This window comes from Polyodon spathula, chromosome 13, assembly GCF_017654505.1.
Source record: "Polyodon spathula isolate WHYD16114869_AA chromosome 13, ASM1765450v1, whole genome shotgun sequence".
Taxonomy (NCBI): domain Eukaryota; kingdom Metazoa; phylum Chordata; class Actinopteri; order Acipenseriformes; family Polyodontidae; genus Polyodon; species Polyodon spathula.
In genome coordinates, this window is record NC_054546.1 from 43,374,300 (window position 1) to 43,395,434 (window position 21,135).

General features: G+C 41.3%; 1 protein-coding gene across 2 annotated transcripts in view; it reads right to left on the reverse strand.

Moving 5' to 3' along the window:
- fto (FTO alpha-ketoglutarate dependent dioxygenase) overlaps positions 1-21,135 on the reverse strand; it is a 123,126-nt gene that overhangs the window by 86,722 nt on the left and 15,269 nt on the right. The window contains exons 2-6 of one of the 2 annotated variants that reach the window (XM_041269265.1): positions 13,457-13,534; positions 12,396-12,978; positions 7,668-7,796; positions 5,766-5,845; positions 4,913-5,056 (exon numbers count right to left, since the gene is read on the reverse strand). In XM_041269265.1, the coding sequence (XP_041125199.1) occupies positions 4,913-5,056; positions 5,766-5,845; positions 7,668-7,796; positions 12,396-12,978; positions 13,457-13,534 (1,014 nt within the window). Of the gene's footprint in view, positions 1-4,912; positions 5,057-5,765; positions 5,846-7,646; positions 7,797-12,395; positions 12,979-13,456; positions 13,535-21,135 lie in introns of both variants that reach the window. The other variant, XM_041269264.1, reaches the window with a different exon arrangement.

The following is a 21,135-nucleotide window of genomic DNA, read 5'->3' on the forward strand; positions in this document are numbered from 1 at the left end:
ATTATACAGTCTTAGCCAGTCAGTTTCCTAGCAAAGTGGTCATTTAAAAAAAAAAAAAAAACGCCTTTGCCTGCTTGACTCTCTTATCGTTTCCCATTGGAATTTATAATTGAGTGTTTGAAGTTATGGATGATTACACATATCAAACAATTCACTCATTTTTCTCGTTGAATAATTTTGAATTTTCGGCTTTTGAAGTGATAATTTAATTCCCCAAAAGGATACCCAGATGTGCAAGGTGTGTGCAATTGCCCCAGCTACAGCAGATGGGAATGGAAGAAGCTACCGTAGAAACAAACTGAAAGTACCTGCTCCCCCCACCCTCTCGCTAGTCATTGTGCATTCTAACACAACGTCAAACAATAACATGCATTTTCACTTCAAGTCTAATATGATTTGGTTATAAACACAGTTAACGGAGTGCTGAAGTCAACAATTACTGACCTCAATAACAAAACAAACACCTTCTGCATGTGTCTATGTGTTGCTATCATTAGAATGTACTGTACAGTATATAATGCTGACATCATTAGAATGTACTGTACAGTATATAGTGCTGACATCATTAGAATGTCATTACATTAAGAAGCAGCCCAATTTCCTGTACTGCAATATACATGCATCGGCAGCTACTTTACAGCTGAACTAAATAATAAAAATGTATAGGATGTGTACAGTGGTAAAGTTTACATTTTAAAAGGCGCTACATTCCTAAGTTATTTATTTATTAGTTTTAGAATGATCCCTGCATTCCCGACACCAGGTTAGCTGGATCCAGACTTCCTGCTGGTAGAATAGTTTCCGGGTCATCATCCCGCCCTGCAGGGGTGCGCTGTCCCGGGATGGGATTAGGAAGGAGCTGGTCAAGCTTGCATTGTTGAGCAAGGCACTCAGGGTTTCTCAGGAGCGCAGGAGCATGCTACAGTTTTTCTATTCAAGTTGCTTTGGGTTAATGCAACTGCTAAACATAGCAGCTGGTTTACCAGACCCTTATTAGCACTAACCCTGGACTCCCTAATGTTACCTTAAGTAAGGTACTCCCAAGATTAGTGTTAATTGGGCTCTGTGTGAAACTAGCCACTGATGAAGGAAATGGCACAAATATTCATGGACTTACCCTGGGGTTACCTCATTATAGCGGCTTTTAAGAAGTAATATTTAATTAAAAAAAAAAAAAAAAAAAAAAAAATTTTGATAACAGTGTGCAATTATGTAATGCTTACATGGCATAAAATGTCCAAACCATGCGATATAGAATTGTATTTATTTATTTTTAAATCTGCTTATTCAAAACGATAGTGGTGCCACATTAAAATTCAGTTCTAGGCCATGCTGAAAGCGAAGCTAAAGCACACTGTCAGCTAGACTTACCTATTAGGCCATGGAGTAGTTAACAAAAAGTGATTAAACATCTTGGAATAAGGGAACAGGTGCCAGAAAAGCATGGTTGTGCATTAACACAGAGATTTGTGTAGAAAACATTTCTATAACCTTTCGATGAGGAGTTAGTCCTTCAACATTAAGGGACCAAGTCTAGATTGAGTGTTAAAATTATTTTGTTTTCCTTTTCGCATTTAAAAACCAGGCCCTTGGCACAGTCTGCAGGCACAGTACGTGGAAAACACAAAGGGAGATCACAGCGGCTTTATCAGCCAGAGTTGAGGTTTGTCAGGTCTGACACACTGTATACAAGACACCCCTGACTGAAATGCCAGCCTTTGTTGAAGCTCAGACCTATTTCATTTCCATTTTCCCGGGCGCAGGACAAGGGGAGAGTATAAAGTCTCAGTGCCTCTGATTGTTTATTTGTCCTTTAGGGAATGACTAAAGCGTCGGGACTATCCAATAGGGCGCTCCCCGGAGCGACCGCGGTGCTGCCACGGAGCCTGGCATTTCCAGTAAAGCAGTTTACTGAGTCAATTATTTTAGAGGCCTGGTCACTGAATGCCACCTGCCCTGGTACCATATTCTGCATCTCTGTCCTTCTGTAGTGGCCTGCCCACCTGCCGTGCCTGTCATCTGGCTATGACGTGCTAAACATCCAGCAGCCTGTCTTTGACCGTAATCGCCACCACGACCTGGGAGTCAAACTCCTCTAACCCCTTTCAATTATACAAGCCCAGGTTTTTCCACATCGCACTGCTGCCCTGGCCAGGTTCGATCAGTTTCCAGGGAGATGTGATGAGGCTGCTTTTAGCTTTACCCAGGCTGGTCCAGCTGGCTCTTCTCTGCGGCGATCAATCCAGAGCTGCAGGATCAGAGATCTTTAGTGCAAATTGCTACTGACCAAACAATCATCTTCTAGCCAGCGAGATGGATATCTTAATTCATTCCTGCAACAATCCGCTAGTGTGTAGCGCAGCTAGGCCTGAGACCGGCCACATTTGGAATGCTTGTTCACACTCAGAAGGACAGGGTTGCCTGGACTATAATATATACTAATATACAAATCTAGAATGACTTGGAAATGCCAAATATTTCCTACTGTTATTCTTGCATGTTAATTAAAAAAAAAAAACACAGAAAAACTCAACTGAATTACAGGACAGCATTTGAGTGTCTGAACCTTTTCGTTCGGTAGCTGGTCATTTAAAATACCCTTTATCACGTAATTGGGGAAGAGAGAGAAGAGTAGCTTATGACATATTTGGCATTAACACAAGATCATTAAAGTTCAATGCAATAGTCAAAGCCAGACCAGATTCCTGTAAGCTGTATGTTCAGCACGCACGCAGTACTGTTTATGAGAATACTGTACACTACAGTATACTCTCCTACACACACACACACACACACACACAGAACTAATAAATCATTCAAGTGGAGACATTGCCCTCGTGGGCAACTTGAAACAAATAGCTCAATCTATCATTTTAACACCACATATAACTGTTGACCTTCTCGCTGCAGTTTTGGATTTTATAAATAGAGACCTGCTTTCTAAATAAATGGCAACAAAGCTTAACAATGGTTTCTGCTGTAATCCTATGTGAGATGTCAACACTATATCGCGCTTTATTACAAGAAAAAGGTTGCCGTGTGTCAGTGATATAGCTGTTACCGAGATATCCTTCCCCTCTTGCACAGAGATCGCTCTGAATTATAAATATCGGATACAACCTTTAAACAACGTCCTCTGAAGCTCTTCTGCCATTCTCGCAATGCAGTGTCATAGCGTGGTTACATTTCAGTGTGTACGAAGATCTGCACTGTCTTGTACGATTCTTTGATACACGCTGTCTGGGAATAGTGCAGAGGAGGGCCTGTGACTGTCCCATCGCTGCTCAACCCCCTGAGAATAGCGCAGAGGAGGGCCTGTTACTGTCCCATCCCCTGCTCAACCCCCTGGGAATAGTGCAGAGGAGGGCCTGTTACTGTCTCATCCCCTGCTCAACCCCCTGGGAACAGTGCAGAGGAGGGCCTGTTACTGTCCCATCGCTGCTCAACCCCCTGGGAATAGTGCAGAGGAGGGCCTGTTACTGTCCCATCCCCTGCTCAACACCCTGGGAATAGTGCAGAGGAGGGCCTGTTACTGTCCCATCGCTGCTCAACCCCCTGGGAATAGTGCAGAGGAGGGCCTGTTACTGTCCCATCCCCTGCTCAACACCCTGGGAATAGTGCAGAGGAGGGCCTGTTACTGTCCCATCCCCTGCTCAACCCCCTGGGAATAGTGCAGAGGAGGGCCGGTTACTGTCCCATCCCCTGCTCAACCCCCTTGGAATAGTGCAGAGGAGGGCCTGTTACTGTCCCATCCCCTGCTCAACACCCTGGGAATAGTGCAGAGGAGGGCCTGTTACTGTCCCATCGCTGCACGACCCTCTTCACATTGGGTAAGATTGCAGGGATGGAAATAAGACCCCCAGCATTGCATAGCAGTTTGAGCCCCTCCTGGTTTAACTGTTTAGTGAGATACACCTTAGCTTGTTAACCCATACACAGTGCCTAATCAAGCTCACAGTAAAACCTGGAATGGGTGAAGCTGCTATGGAATAAAGCCAGGCATGGGTTAGTTTACTAGCCTCCTCCATACAGGTCTGCAGTGTTGAAAGTGTGAAGTACCATTGCGGCAACAAAACAAATGTACAGAACATAAAATTCAGAGCTTCCATTCCAACATCTGTAATGTGCCTTCCTGGAATCAATGGACAGCGCTGAGCTGGTCACACAGCTAAACAGACTCGGACGAAGCCTACTGCTTACTTGCAAGGAAGCTGAGCCTGCATCGAGTTTGTGTGATAAGATGCTGCTAACCCCAGTGAAGAACAGATGGACCTCCCCCTCACCGCTGCTTAACTGAGTCGTTTCCCTTTAAGCACAGATACAGCACGTACATTTTAGAAAAACAGAAATCTGTGAAATGAAGCGCATAGCAAGCCATTGCTGGTCTACACAAGTGCTCTTTTTGTTATCATGAGGGTGCTAATAGGTACATGGATAATAATGGAATACATTTGTGTATACCACAAGCGTGGGTATATCTTGGGGGGTACATTTTTGTTATCACACTCGAGTGGGATGACATGCTGAGCAAGACGAGTTTCGAATGTGTCTTTGTTTCTATTCCAATCCAGTGCGGTGCTGCTGAAATTCAGGACGGAGCCGTGCTTCGGTAGATCAAACCATTCTGCTACCGATACGTGTTTTAAAACAGCTTTTTTAGAGCTTCCCTTAGGAGGATATCTGCAGATAAACCCCTCACCCTGTCAACGCTTGAGATTTACTGGGACACCCTCCTTCGGGAATAAGAATCTGGATAAGGGCGTCTGCTAAGAAATAAACACATAAATAATGCCAGGTATGATCATTCCGTATCCTCTATAAACAGAAATGATTGTTCATATGAAGAAGGAGGAGTTTGAAGAAGAAACGTTTTTATGTCTTGGTGTATGTTAAATCCCTCGTCAGGTCTTACCTCGTTATGAATTTCTTCAGCTTGTTTCAGAACAGACACCTCCAGAGAAACCAGCGATGGCCGTTCTGAGCTTGGGTCTTTGTGCAAGTTGTTCAGAGCAACCTGACAGCGGCCAAAAATGTATTCCAGCGTACCGGCTGAGCACTGTGAACACGTTAGGACTGCATTAGAGACAACAGACAGCTTCGGTGCAGCATCAGCTACATTCTAACACAAAAAACTGAACTGCAATGCTCTCACAATAAATGTTCAAATAATGTGTTTCTCGTTTCACAGCAGCATTACACTAAAACACATAGTATCCCAACAAATAAGAGTATAACATTTATATTTACTTGCCAGTGTTTACGTTTAATGATTTATTTATCCAAAAGCATGCCCACTGTAGAATAGGTGCTCATGTTAGACCACTTTGTGCTTTAATTAGGCATCTTAAACAACTTCTAAAAAGTCTCATGCTGTTTACCATTTGTGGCTATGTGTTCCTTTACTATTTTAAATTAAATGCACGTGTGGCCTATTAAAATCAGCAATTAAATTAGACAATCACTAATTTGCCTATTTTGACAATTTTCCAAGATTTTCAGTTAAAGTGGCTTGATTCCATATGCCGAACAAATCAAAACCACAGAAGCACTGGGGTGTTCATATGCATTTGCACAGTACTGTATATTTAAGAAATGAGTAAGAGATCTGCGATTTGTTTTCCACGAGTGTCTGGCAGACTCTGCAGAGCAGGTTTAATAAAGAGAAAGGTTTAAGGAGATGTAATCACACGCATGCTGGCCTGGCTTATCCAAAGCTGCCTGTCCCTGGCAGGCTGAGCCGTGTTCAGGGAGCTCGTCAGACCTACCTCTGCCATGCGGTGTGTGGAGCTGAATCGGGGCCGGGCCCCAGCGAGGACGCAGTGCTGGTGGGTCATATTCAGATCATCTGCAGGCAGATTACAAGACTTAAATCAGCTTTAATCCAGCCAGGGAAAAGATATTCAAAATGAAATGTAAATCTTCCAAGATATCATATTAGTTACTGTGTATCAAAGGTTAGCAAGCGCTAATCAGGCTGCAGCACAAGGAGAATGGGACGAGGAAAATCAGCAGCTGTGCAGCAGGCAGTACAGGACTGGAGCTCCGTGGACACACTGTATCATCCCGGGGGTGTATGAGCAACAATTGAAAAACAATTTCCCTTATAAAAGTTTACCACAGTAAAAGCACAGGAAAGTGGGATAAAGCACAGTGAAAGCATGGTCAAGCATAGGTAGGCATGGCAAAGCCCAGAGAGGTATGGTAAAGCACATTTAAAAAACATGGCAAACAATGTTAAATGTACACATAGTATAACCATGGGAAAAGCATAGAGCATTTTCAAAATTAGCCAGCACATTTACTGCGGTACACTTTTATAAGGGCTGTGTATACTTTGGGTACAAGGTTAAACACTGATGCACCTTGCAATGAAAAGCAGGCTGTCTGCACAAACTGCTGGGGTTACCTGTGCAACCAGGCCTGATTTCTCTCACCACTCTATTAATATAGAAGCCTTGGGCTTTTGATCATATTGGGAACTTCTGCAGGATCTGTTTAGCCAGCATCCCGTGTGGATTTGATTTAGTGATGTCATCATAAACCTGCTTCACCGTGGAGATGCAAAGGGACCAGGCTTTCATAGGTACAGGGGTGCAAGCCATAACGAATATCCGAAAACAAGCTGCTTAACCTGTCCATGGTTTTTAAATTTACTGTATTTATACTTTGTTGTGGCAGTCCGGTTCTGGGTCTATGCTTTAATTGTTTTGTTTTTTTTTTATGCAAGATTCTAGAATATTTTTATGTAAAATTCTAGAACGCGGTGGCACTTCCCTGCAGCGTGGATGCTATCTGATCTGTAGGCTTGTGTTGAACTGGGATAGTGGTGGGACTGGCCAGGGATCAGAAAAACAACTTTGTTTCTCTTTTCCAGGGGTTCCTTTAAAAACAGATGATCTGGAGCTCAACATTAATGCGTCTTGCTCTAAGAACTTCCAAACGTCCTGCTAAGGATGCCCAAGACACAGCACATCTGATGAAGCCTGCTGGGGGGAAGCATCTTTGCGTCAGGTCAGCATAAAACTGTGATTTGTAATGCAGAACCAAAAAGAAGTGCTGTAATCTGCCGCACGCTCCCATCTAAACATGATCGCAGCCCTGTCACAGTACTTATAAAATAACATTTGGCTTTCTTAACCTTTCTAAGGCAGACAATTTCATGGGGCCCCCAGACAACATGCAAGATGAATCCTCGACATGGGAATAGGGCCTGTATTCATTCCCTCAGTGTTACACACAGAAACATGAAGGGGCCTGCATGCTGTACATTCGCTTCCTGTTAACTTATGTTTCAGCTCCTTTTGAAGTGTGCAAGTTTGTATCGACGGAATCTGGAAGAGATGTCTGGTGTACAGACCGAACTCAGATTTATCAGCATTCACATAGAGAATGGATGGCCACAGGGATCACAGTCGTTCAGGATACAAAGTAGAGACCAGGGATCATTTTTACATGTATGTATTCTGTTGTTTCCTACTCATATTTCTTTTATTGTAAAATTTTCCCCTAAAAGTGCAATTAAAATAATAAAGTGTGCACAATTAAAACACACAAAGGTTATAAAATTGGTGATTATAAAAAACATTTTTGAAAAGAAGAAACCTTCCCACATCTGAACAATGGAAAATAGCGCATTGATCCCGTACCAAGCATAAAGTAGCAGTCACCAGAGTGGAGGGGCAGTGCCAGGCCGGCAGTGTGGATGTCCCAGGCCACCTTCAGAGCAATACGCCACACAGTGCAGTCCCGCCCAGACACTGGTTTCTCGTCCCCTTCCGCGGAGCAGCTCTCTGTGTCTGGAGACAAGCAGCACAGAACTTGCGTTACAATGTAGCATTGCACCCCATAGCCCTGTCACTAACATGCACTCATTCAACCAAGGACCAGGCACACCAAACGCTGCACAGACACGAAGCTGTTCAGTACTTGCTGCTCAGCTTTGCGATGTGTTCCTTAATACACATTGCAGCCACGTATACACCTTTTTTTTCTACATGGACACCTAAATGTGTTCAGTAACACTTACAATCAAATCAATCAAAGGCCACGTCATTTCTTAATGGCTTTGTTAGAACTATAAACACCCCACCCTCCTTTTGTTTGGAAAGGACAACTGTTTTGGAATCTGCACACCTGTGCTTAGAGCAGACGACTGTAACCACCATGCTCACTTTTTCAATGTTGATGTCTGCTACAGAAAAATGCTTGTGCTTCACCAGAGAGATGTCTCTGTGGTCTCTTACTTTGTTATGTGTTCCACAGGAAGTAAATACCTCGGCCCCAGAGCAGGCCTGACAGTTTTGTTTTTTTTTTTTTTGTTTTTTTTTTTTAACTCCGGCAAGGAAGATTTATTTATCTTCGGCACTAAACTAAAGGAAAAGTGAGCTAGGGTTCGGTGGAACACCTTCCAGAAATCTTATTATAGAACGCAGCATGGCCAGTCACGCATCAATCCATTCATGCATTCTAAAAAAGATTCCTGGAATTTCACACAATTGTGATCACGTCAGCTGGATAGACATTTTGAAACAGAAAGTAATGATCTAATGTAGATACATTAAACCTTTCATATGACAAGGTTATAAATGTTTTAAGACAGTTAATAAATGCAAATTTATACATTAAATCAATAAAAATATAAAGCTGCTTACTTGCATGCTCATTGAAACTACATCATGGACCACTGATCCTGTAGGTAAAGTGGTGTATCAGAACAGCAATCTGGTATATTAATATTACTATGCTACAACAAATGGAATTTGTATTTTCAATAGAATTTCCCTTTAGCATGACCACTAGCAGCTAGCATCAAGTGAGGGGAAACATTAGCTTTGCATTGAGATTTATTTACTGTTATTTAGTAAATTAAACCTGTTTGAATGAGAAAAAAAAAAAAAAAAAAAAAAAAAGGATCTCAGCAAACAATGAAGTTACTGGTGAGTCGGGGGTCTGAGAAGTGGGATAAATCCTTCTAATCTAGGCCAATAATTTAAGTCCAATAATTAAATTGGGGAAACACTCCTGTGAGATGTAGGCTTTAAAGCATTTGAAGGTATGTAGCCATGTATGTGCTGGAGGAGAACAAAATGCCCTGTCATGGGCTGGAATGACAGGAATAGGTCAAGGAATTCAACTTTTGCTCTAAATTCAGAGAAGGGGGATCCGTAATGAAAAGTCCAAGTCGTTTTGTTTGCAGGGTCTGTCTAGGCTCAATGCACTTGCTCCAGGCTCTTCTATTATAGACTACATAAATGAGAAAACAGGATCTACCAAACACTCAGAGATAAATCAATACTAAACTCTTTGCAGGGCTTTTGTGCGTGCTTGCTTGCTTTTTTTTTTTTTCCTGCTCAGAAGATAAATCGTAACTTAATTTCTCAAGAATGCTTTCTGAAAGGTGCAAATTACATAGCTTTCAAGGCATTTTAATGTAAAGGGTCAGAGAGAGAGAGAGAGAGAGAGAGGGAGGGAGAAGAGATTAAAAAGAGAGAGAAAGAGAGCGAGTGCAGTTCTAATCAAAGTTTCCTGGGGTTTCCTCATAAATCCAGCATCTCTGGAATGCACTCGTTAAATTGAGTTATTTTTTAGCAGTTTAATAATCTGAACAGAAGGACTTGTAAAGACTTATTATACTGAGCACATGTGACTTATCAGGTATTGGTTTAAAAAGAATGATTTAGTTTACATTAGAAAATGCACAAAATAATTCTCTCTCTCTCTTTCACTCACTCACTCACTCCCTCACACACATGTGGGTGTTCCTTTGATCAGCCAGTATGTGGCTGTAGAATGACAGGCTACACTGTACTTGGCAAATGTTTGTTTTTAATCACAATGACTCTTCTGTAAATGTCTACCTAACTGCACTGTTGGAAAACACATAAAACCCAGAAAAGTACACAGAGTACTGGGTGTCCAGTGTTCCACCTCATTGTCTTGCCCGCATTCAATTCAGAGGAGAGGTTGTTTTATAAAAGGTTACTACAGGGCATAGAAAGGTGCATGTACAAACAGGGCATGCATACTGTGCTGCAGAACTGTATCACACTCCCCACTAACACCTCCGTTAATCTGTAGCCATGCAGCACTGATGCACACAATGCTTGAAGATCTTAAGCTTACTTTGATAGGATAACAAGGAGAGAATTAGGGGGGAAAAAAAACAAATATGGAGCTGTGGTCTATAAAACCTGCTGCGGTTCAGATTTAGGGGGGAAAATAAAACATTTAAGCATTGCACTTTTAATATGCTGTCTATCCAAATATTTTTTTTTTCTTGCTCGCTCATTTGATTTGGGTCTGTGACTGATACTCACCAGTATTCGTGCCGTATTAAAACCTGATTTGCTACCCTCATTATTTTTGGAGCATATTGCTGTATTTCTTTTTTTTTCACATTAGTAAATGAAATCTGTTTGAATGAGATGCTATGTAAAGTATTACGGGAAACAAAGTTACTGGAGTCGAGGGGTCTGAGAAGTGTGATAAATCCTTCTGGTCTATACAGAGCTATCTAGATCCTGTACACATGTGGCAGATACATATAAAATATATATATATATATATATATATGAATCCTCCTCTTGTACCAGTACACAGTGATTTCCTGTTCTACAGGCCTGTGAAAACACTAAGGTAAATCGGCAGACTGCAGGAAATGGATTTTATTAGGATGATATACTTTTTATTTCTATTATAGGATGATATACGGACTATTCTGTATGGGAGTGATACAAAATTGATGGGAGGGGCTATTCTGGAGAAGACAGAGCTGCCATTGGAGGACTTCTAATAAGAAAAATGATGTCATACCCATGAGCAGGCTCTTTAAACTAAATATGACTGCCATTCTGCGTGCTGGTGGACCGTATTGTCTACATTGGGTTTATTTCCCCGAAAGTCAATCTTAATTAGTCTGTGTGAAATTGACAACAAACCTCATATTTTTATTTTTATTTTCCAAGAGTGAAAAGCATACTAGGTAAGACTACTGAATATTTTCCTCTTTTTTTTATTGCGTAACATATTGCAGGTAGGGTAAGGTCAATATTTAATTATAAGATGAATCATGATTTGTTTTTCCAGTGAAACCGATATGCGCGAGTCTGTATATCTCTGTAATTGAGGAAGTATTTGTCCAGTGCTTCACTCCTTTTCACAGTGTTGGCTAAAGCCTCTTTATAATGAAAACACAACATGCTGTGTTTTCTCATAAATGTTCCTTTTTTTTTTTTAAAGTTGTTTTTCTGACAAGGTGTTGGTTATGCTGGTTTAAACCTAGTTAAAGCTGTAGAAGCACGTGAGTTAGTTAGGGCAATGAAATAGTAAGAAAACGCAGATGGTACAAAAATCCCTTTAACAGTGTTTTTAAAACAGCAATCAGTGCATCAGTGACGAAGGCAACTGCAGAAGTGCTCTGATATGACAAGGCAGAGTAAGGGTTTGATACGGTCAACCAACGAACCCCATCTGCTAAATTAATAAACAAATAACATAATCTTGTGGAAGGTCTAGTTTCTTCACAGCACTGGCAAAGTGGCAATGATGCTGAATTTTGAGTTACACAATGTAGACAAATGTTCACCAAGGGCTAGGGAGAGAGGATCAAACTTATAAAGCTGGATTCGAACCCTGTCCTCTTACTGCTCCAGCTGGCTTCTACACAGAGCCACCCTTGGGCCTCTTTACACACCTGTATCGTATTACATTCTTAGCATTTGCTGTGTATGTGTGTGTGTGTGTGTGTGTGTGTGTATATATATATATATATATATATATATATATATATATATATATATATATATATATATATATATATATATAATTAATATTGTGTTACGCATTTAGATTGCAAGTTTGCACAAGCTGCTACCACATGGCCTGTTCAAAGGCAGCCCCACTGGTACCTTGAAGGGGAAGTGGGGCTATAAATTCAGCAGGAAGCTGCAGCAAGCCCATATTTGACAAATCACTCCAATAGAGACAATGCTGTGAACAATAAAAGAACCAGCTTTATAAGTGGGAATGTGCACCTGGGGGATCCCGGACTGATGTCTTTGGCAGATTTTATTTTTTTACTTCTGGCAACTGACCAGCGAGTTAATTATAGAGCGTTCTGCAAAGCATTAAAAAAAGTTATATAGTTCAGGGAGAAAGAGAGTAGGAGGGGGCCTGGCTAAACAACAATAATAAAAATTAAAGAAAATAAATAAAAAAAGGCGGAAGGGGTGTTATTATTATTATAGGACACACTAAAGCAATTAGCAAGCCATAAAGCAGAATGAGCCAACAGGGCTGCAGGTGTGTTGCATAAAGACATCTTTAGGGGTGAAAGACGTGCTAGTAACAACAAGCAGCGACCTGGTGATTTCCCATTTCTTCCACACCTGCGTTACCTTTATAGCTGTAGCTGTACACCGCCACCGGGGAGCGATCCACCAGGTTCTCATCGTGATGCCAGCTCACCGCCATCCTCCCCATGCCAAAGTATGGCTCCTCTTTCAAGTAGCTCATTGCAGCGGGGTCCATGTAATTCAACAGCGCCACGTTAAACACAGTTCTGTTATTTGTTTCTCTTTCCATTTCCCTCGTGACATTTGCGGTCGTCTCCGCCGCACTCAGCGCTCCTTCACGCCGTGTCAGACACCTCTTTGCTTCCACGCACAGGTAGTCGTTGAGGTCTTTCACAGCCTGGCAGGCTCTGGCCACCTCATCGTCGCAGTACCTGACCACTGCGCCAGAAGCAGGCCAGGGGATGGTGAACAGTCTGGTGTTCAGGTATTTGTAGGTGTGTCCCGGGGCTCCAATGAGAACGCGGGACACCGGTGTGAACATGTCTTTACCTTTCATCTGGACCAGGTCCCGGAACAAGCAGCCGCGCTCCAGGAGGATGGAGAGCGCTGTCTGGACCTGGCTATGCAGCTCCAGAGGAGTGCTGTGGGCTTCCTTCAGGGCTAGTTTGGAGTACTTGGTCTTCCACTAAAGGAAATGGAGCAGAATTTCAATGGCCTCTCTCTCCTACCCTTAACCATCAGATAGTCAGTTATTTGACTGTAATTCCTTGTCTACAATATGTAATGAGATGTTACCATTGTAACATATTTTGATAACTTTTTCGACCATCATCAAACTAGATCTAGCACTAGAGACTGACTGTAACTCTAGGCAACAGACTAAGAGTACTGATAGGTGTACCCCTTGTGTCGAATTATTGAATCAACATCAACATTTATTGCATGCTTAAAAGAGAAAGCGTACTGAAATAAACAGAGGTGCCATTATTTTTGGGTGTACAGATACAACAGCTAAACAATTAACTTGTATGGCTGCACACTGCAGTTGATTACAAAGTCTGCCGGGGTTGCATGAGTGTGGAGGCCTGTTTTACAATGCAATGTGACAATGGAAGAAACAGACTCTACTTTTCTAAAACACCAAACACTGAAACCTATTTTACCAGCTGCTGAAAGCCTTCATCAGCAGGTGTTAGATACGGTATCTGCAGTCCTCCAAGCTCTTGCAGCAACTTCTGTTTCTGTAAATACACACGAGACAAAAGAAAACATATTGACCACCAATACAAGCATTGCTTTAGTAAGCCTTCTCCCATTTTTAGTGAAACAAGATCTCTGTTGTATATATGCTTTGTTTCTGCATGCAGTTCTGTTTTGATTAAAATTTTGTTCAGCCAAGACCTTTCCCCACCAAATTCTCAGGGTGTCTGGAGCACCAAACCCACTACCCACATGGAATTACTCTCTCGCTCAACCCATAAATCATGTGCCAAAGAAAGAAACAACACACATAACATTCTCCATCATCGTAGAATGAAACGCTTCTTCAAGAGAGGCCTCTTCATTTTTCTTTTTTTTTATTTCCTCCAAGAATGTAAAACTCCGCTCTTTTTATAATTTCTTTTACCTCCTCAGTTTATGTGTTATACAGAGCTCTTTTTTTCCCCCATTGCTTCTATATCCATTGAGTGGCTATATTTACTAATGCATAATGCATACCTTTTTAGTTTTTTCAAGGGAATCACAGTTTAAATGCGGCTTAAATCCATTTCTATGACACATCATTCTTGTAAAAACCCATGGCTTTTTTACAGTATATTTTTAGTCAATTTTCTTTTTTATTTATTTTTTTTAAACTACAGTGGGGTTCCCAGCTATCACATAAAAATATGCCCCAAGTTGTACGCTGTCCTCCTAATAAAACACAAGCTGGCGGGCTGTTCAAAGCAGTTTTATTGGGGTACATTCCATTCAAACCTGTAAATCTCATAAAACCTGAAGTGAAACCTTGATACCCAAATAAATTGTACATGTGTAGCTGTGCCCCTGGAGCACCTTCTTTTCATTCCACACAGGTGCATAAGGACTGCAAGACCACATAATATACTGTGCGGTGAAGCAGCAACGGGCCATTTCCAGCTCAGTCTTTACCCCGAGTTCTCAGCACACTCTGATGTTTAAAGAAAGCATGCCTTGTATATAACAGCAGACATTTACAATGCACATCTCCCATTTCCATGTGGCTAATAATGCCAGAGATTTCACATGGGACGTTTTACGAATGCGGCGGAACCCTGCCAGAAATATGGCCGACTTTTAAAAGGAAATAAAGTGTGATGTTGATAACACTAAACTGCAAAACATACAGTCTACGCTCTGAGTCACAAGTACAAAGCGTGTGTTAAAATACGTCAAGGCTGCGCACTCTGCGTTGAGCAACCACGACGGGAACACCAGAATCTGAAGAGGTTTTGTTGTTTATTTCTTCATTTTCATTTGTGATCTTCTACCTGTAATTTATAATATGCTTTACGATGTCTAACAAATTATCAAACATGTATTTTTAAAGAATTGCAGAGGAAGTTATAAAATGAATTACTAACATTTGCAAATACTCTGGATAATACATTACTGTGTGCTTTTAGCCCCACAATCCCACACTAAAACACCCCTGTATCAAAGGAAGAATGATGCAATGCTTGTATACTAACACACACACACAATTACAGTGCAACCAACCATTACTGTACATAAGCCTTTTCTGCCAAAGGTGATTTTTAACAAGATTAGGTGCAGCTGGGAGTCAAGGTGTCCAAGCCTATTACCAGTGAGTGGTTTAACAAAGCTTGGGTGGTGTGTGTGTGTGTGTCACTAGGAAATATCAGTGCCCCAGTCGCAGGGCTTACAGCAGGAAGAGCGGAGTAATAGAAGAACAGCACAGTAAGCCCTTACCATAAAAGTAACCCAGGATGAAACCGTGGGGAGCAGCTTTAAAGGTGGCTCCTCCCTCAGCTATAACAGCTGCCTAGGATGTCTTGGATGGATATTCTCCAGCACCTGTTTACCTATTTTCCTGTTCAATCATATTTAGCTGATGAAATTATTGTAATTACTGTTGAAAATAATAAGTGGACATTTTAAGGGGATACAAAATTCACCACCACCATCGCATGTGCAAAAAAGATGGAGAAAAGAAGCAACAACAAATTAAAAATGAATAAACAAACAACCTGACACACGCTCACTGTCTGTGTCAAATGTTGAGCCTGAGGTAAAAGCGCACTACATTAAAATGCACTCTGGACTGGAGGTATCTGCCTGTCAGTTCTGGCTAAGAGCTGCTCTTCAGCCTGCTGCACAGACAAAAATACACACAGCTGGCCCGGGCAGCACACCGCTCTTCTCATATAAAAGGAAGCTGTCGCGCAGATGTCAAATACATCAAGCAACTCGCAAATTCCACACACACGCTGACACATGCACACGCACATGCACACGCACACACACGAAGATAAAGAGCTGGCCCCACTACACCACAGCCGCTGTGAGAAAAAATTATAAACGGTGAGTTATTGAAAAGAAAAATACTATATACAGCTCCCACAGTACTGCTGCCCATAATAATAACAATAATAATAATAATAATAAGACTAAAAGCAATCATTTATTTCTTTGCAGCACTACTCATATACAACTGTACCATATACTTACACAGTAGTTTGGCAATTATTGGAGCAGTTAATATTTCACAGTTTTTTTTTTTATTTTTTATTTTTTTTAAAAATTATGTAAAAGCAATCATTTATTTCTTTGCAGCACTACTCATATACAACTGTACCATATACTTACACAGTAGTTTGGCAATTATTGGAGCAGTTAATATTTCACAGTTTTTTTTTTTATTTTTTATTTTTTTTAAAAACATTACTAATAATTTTTCTGAACAAAAATAAGTACTGTCATGGCCCTTTGGTCTGAACCCTGGCAATTAATTTTTACCAGGATTTCCGGTGGGTGATTCGAACATGGCACTCAGTTAATGTTTGCATGCAATTAATCTGAGCTACAATAAGTGACCTAATGACAGAAAAAAAGTTGCATCATCTGAAGGGGAGAACTGATTTTGGTGCTTCTTAAAGGGGTGCGCAGTGATCACAGCATTGTGTTTTAGTGAGCACTGTGGAGTGCTGTCTATCCACACGTGAGCCTGATTCAAACCCAGGGCTACCCCCACCCCCATCGACTTGCTAAATGAGCCCCAAAATGAACAAGAGCCACTCTAAGGACTATATGCTCTAGGGTGTCAGCAATAACAAAGGGGAAAAGTAGACAGGAGCCCTGTTAACCACAAACATAATGAGCTGAACATGTCACAATAATGTCATATCATGCCTAATTGGTAAACGTAAGGCTTCCCAACTAAACAACTGCTTCAGATCTGCTGCAGTTATCCAGAAGGATGACTTTCCCCTCGTTCTATAAATAGTGTTGTGATTCAAGAAGGCAGCGCTGCCAGCAGCTCCCACAGGTTTACACCGCAGTGTGTGGCACAGGCCTATGATGCCACGCAATTCTACTCAGCTGCAAGAAGCCAGGTGGCAAAGCAATTACAGTAATCACATGGCCCAGATGAAAAAACAGGGCTGACATCTGACTTGAAGAATGTCTTAAGATCTGAAAAATCGTTATCAAAGAAGATTATTGACAGACTAATTTCAACGGCACAGGTTTGTTTCATACTTTACAACACTGTGGGGGTAAGAGATAGCTGCGGAGCTATTAAAGCTCTTTGCAAAGCCTGGAATGGTTTCAACTGCTATGCAATTGGAGTCGTACACCATCACTATTACCTGATGTGATTTTGTAATAATGGTCCCTTATTGTTTTCTCATCAACATACAGTAGTGTGCAATTGTATTAAAACACCCCATTGCTTCTGTAGTTTTGATTTGGTGTGCATATGAAATCAAACCACTAAAACCAAAAATCTTGGAAAATTGTCAAAATAGGTAAGTTAGTTATTGTCTAATTTATGATGATTTTAATAGGCCACAAGTGCAATACATTTAACATAGTAAGAGAAAAGGAACGCACAGCTACAAATGACTCTTTAGAAGTTGTTTAAGAGGCTTAATTAAAGCACAGAGTGGTCTAACATTTTCATGTACAAGCGCCTATTTTTCCTACATCACTGATTACCGACCGAAAATTTTAATTTGCACAGTATTGTATTTGTAACTAATCTTTATTTACAACAAAACTAAACTTTAACCCAAATCGGTTTCTTGCCCCTGCACAGCCCTGCAGCATGCAGACATTCAGAACATTTTGGCAGATATATAATACAGCTCCCTGATTATAGAGTACACAGTTCATATTTGTGTGACACCGATCTCAGAAACGATCAGCTCACCTAAAACTGTCAGGGAAGCAAACATTTTGACATGTAGCCTGTAAAACATCAGAGGCTTGTGGTGCTACCAGCAGGGACATCAAACCCATATCCACCCGCTCCATTTTTCACTTAGTTGCAAGATCTGGACCCTGGGTGTCAGGCCATTGAAGGCATGTGCTGTGAGAATGAGAAGGGCATGCTGCCCGGTTTGTAGAAGTTGCAGAAATTGATGGAGCTCACACCTGAACAAACAGCTCCAGATTGCTTAGCCCCGCGGCCAGGGTAGCACCTTAATTCCTAACACTAACGCACTGTAGATATCCAGAGAGGGAGAGCATGTCCTGGTCTGGCTGTTACTGTTAGGAGGAAAAACAGCACACACATGTGATCACACATTACAGGGATGGAAATAAGACTCCTATTGCATAGCAGTTTCACCCATTCCAGGTTTTAATACAAGATTGATTAGCCAGAGTATTGGTATCACACTCAGGTGTGTATTATTAAATTCATAGTAAAACTAGGAATGGATCAAACTGCTATGCAATGGGAGTCTTATTTCCATCCCTGAAGTGACCCTGAGTCTTCATCAAGTGCCTTGCAGAGATGGTAATATTAACACTGTATATGAGAAGTTAGGTGTACTGTCTGGGTAGCTTTTCACCTCTGGAGGCCTGGGTTCAAACCCAGTTTTGCACTATTAGTTGAAGGTCTTGCCCTTGAAGTTCTGCATGTACCTCCACCAGGGAGAAACCTCAGCCAAGAGGACTCAAAGTCTCTCTCTGCACTCCGACCCCAGTCCAAGGCAGTAATTCACTTTTCATATGACAATATACACTGTGCAGCCAGGGTATTGAGCAGTGGGACAGCACAGTGTGGAAAAAATCTTACATCTGCCAACTTTCTTTTCAATTAAAATAAAACAACAAAAAAAAACAACATCTTCTAATTGCCTGTGTTCAACAGTAATGGGTCTTAATTAATGGAATAAAGAAAGATAAAACTGTGCAGTCGAACCTATCCGTCAATCAGCGCTAAGCTTGTCTGATATTAGTTACTGATTAAAGCATTTTAGAACTCAATTGGTTTAAGTGGCAGCTCTATGGAGAATAGTTTGGAGATTCCTGTCTCTTACATTGACTGACATGGGTTTTATGAGCAAAGTTATGGAGTTACTGTGCAATACATATTCATGCACAGATAGCAGATTACCTTTGCATCTTCCTCTATGGCTTCAGCTACCAGCAGTGCTAACATGTGTGCAAATTAACCCAAGTTAGAAACTCCAACAGCTCCATGAATGAGCAGTTCCTGAAAGCGGCTTTCTGCTACGTGATAGCTAACCACCAGCTACAGCAGCTAATCCCCCTTCATCTGTGTCAATAATTAAAGCAGAAAACAAGTCTTCATACTGTACTATACAACATAACAAACTCTTTTTTTTTTTACAAATCACCCAAGTGTTATGACATGCCCTGCATGTAAAAATTAACCCAGCATTGATAAACTAAGCATTAATCTTAAAGCTACTTTATATTCCTTCCTGCTAAGCTACTGTTTGGCTTTGTGCTCCAAGTCGAAACCTTCCTTACCCCCGGCCATAAATCAAAGTCCTTGCACCAGCTTTCCCACACATAGAGCTGCACCATGCATATGCACAGTGTGCTTACCAGCAAACCAGGGAAGAGTTCATTTATGCTTAAAACAACTCAGGTTATCTAAGAAAAATGGGTGTACAGCTGAGATCCCCTCTCAGAGGCATGCACTGGTGTTGACTGCTAATGATTGTTTTAACCTGGAGGGAACATTGTTCATTTTACCTGCCAGCTGTTTATAGAAAAAGCTAGGGAGACACTGCACTGGCAATCTCCAAGCCAATCCAGCCTCAGATTTGCCACACATGATTTAGCACTCTAAGTAATGATACTAGGAAGTTGAAATGATAGATCATTGAAAGGCTCTCTCCTTTCTTTGCTGTTGCAATGCTCCTGAGCCCCACCCTGGCAGACCCAATCAATAAAGTGGCCCGATCGCTGGGAGCAGCTTGACAGAGTCATCTGTTTTCAGCTTCCCTTCCCGGCGATGTGGCTCCCACTGCCGCCAGTACAGCAGGTGTACTCAGGCTGCCTAACAGGAGTGCTGGGCCCCACGCGGTAAACGCAGGAAGGAGGGGAACTTCCGTCTTCTCGTGAAAAATGGACTGACCTCAAAAGAAATCCTTGGAAAACGTATGCATTTGTACAGGGAGATTAAAGCATTGTGCTTGCTCGGAAGCACACACAGTACAGTACTGTATGCTGAAACTCGTGTGAAAAGGAGAAGAGCTATAAGCATGCCTACTTTGAGCAACCAACAGCAAATATTTTTATATATATATATTTTAGTGATTAAAAGTTGCTTGTTATCACAGTACAGAATACAAGAGCAAAATTCAGCCTCCAAGTGCTACAGTGTGTGGTAATTAGACACCCCTTTAGAATCAAAGAAAAACTGACACAGAGAGATTCTAGCCACGCTAGTCTTCTTCTAGTTGTTGCTCTTGATGATCAGTGCTTTCTTTAGTTTTATGTGGGGAAGAAAAGGGGTTATGGCTTTTACAAGATTTTAAAGCAATTTAGATTTTTTTAACATTTCAGGATGTTGTGGAAAGTAACATGGCACAGTTCCCTCAGAAGTGCAGAGAGACAGTTGGCAATGTCTATATGGCAACACAGATGTACAAATGTTAACCATAAGTGCAGTCACCGAGATGTCAACGTCTTGCTTCCATTAAAAAAAAAAAATTTTTAAAAATGTAAAAAATCGAGTTACAAGTTCAGCCAGTCTTAAATCAATATCACTGTGCAAAGTGGAGTTATAGGATTTTCTCCAACGACCATCCAGCGAGAGGGTGGAGGAGTGGAAGTGTCCTCAAAGACAGTCCCACAGGCAGTGTCTAGGACAGCACCATGCGGGTCCTCGGAGCAAAGTGCTTGGGCCCGTCTTGGGCCCGTCTTGGCAGCAGAAGGCTGGATCAATAAGGAGCCAGAGCATTAAATTCCAACTGCTGTAGCTGTCATGCTTCTTAACTGGGCATAGACAACCAAGACGATGGCTCAAACTTGACGTTGTGTTTACAAAGTGAAGGATTTCAAATCCAGAACTGGATACAATAAAAATGAATCTGGCTTTGTTTTTTTTTAGCACTGAATAATTCAATAAAATACAGCCAAATAGAATATAAACGAACCTGGCTGTTTAATTAACAGAGTCAGAAAAAAAACCTCCCTTTTTTAAAAGATACACAAGACTTATCACAAATAGAGCAACTAAGAAACCTTGTAATTATCAACAGACCCGGTTTCACGTGTAGAAGAACGAGTTAAAAAGAAATGTGACTGTGTACTGTGCATGGGATACTGACTTTTGACTTTGAATATCAACATTTAAATCAGAAACTACATAAAC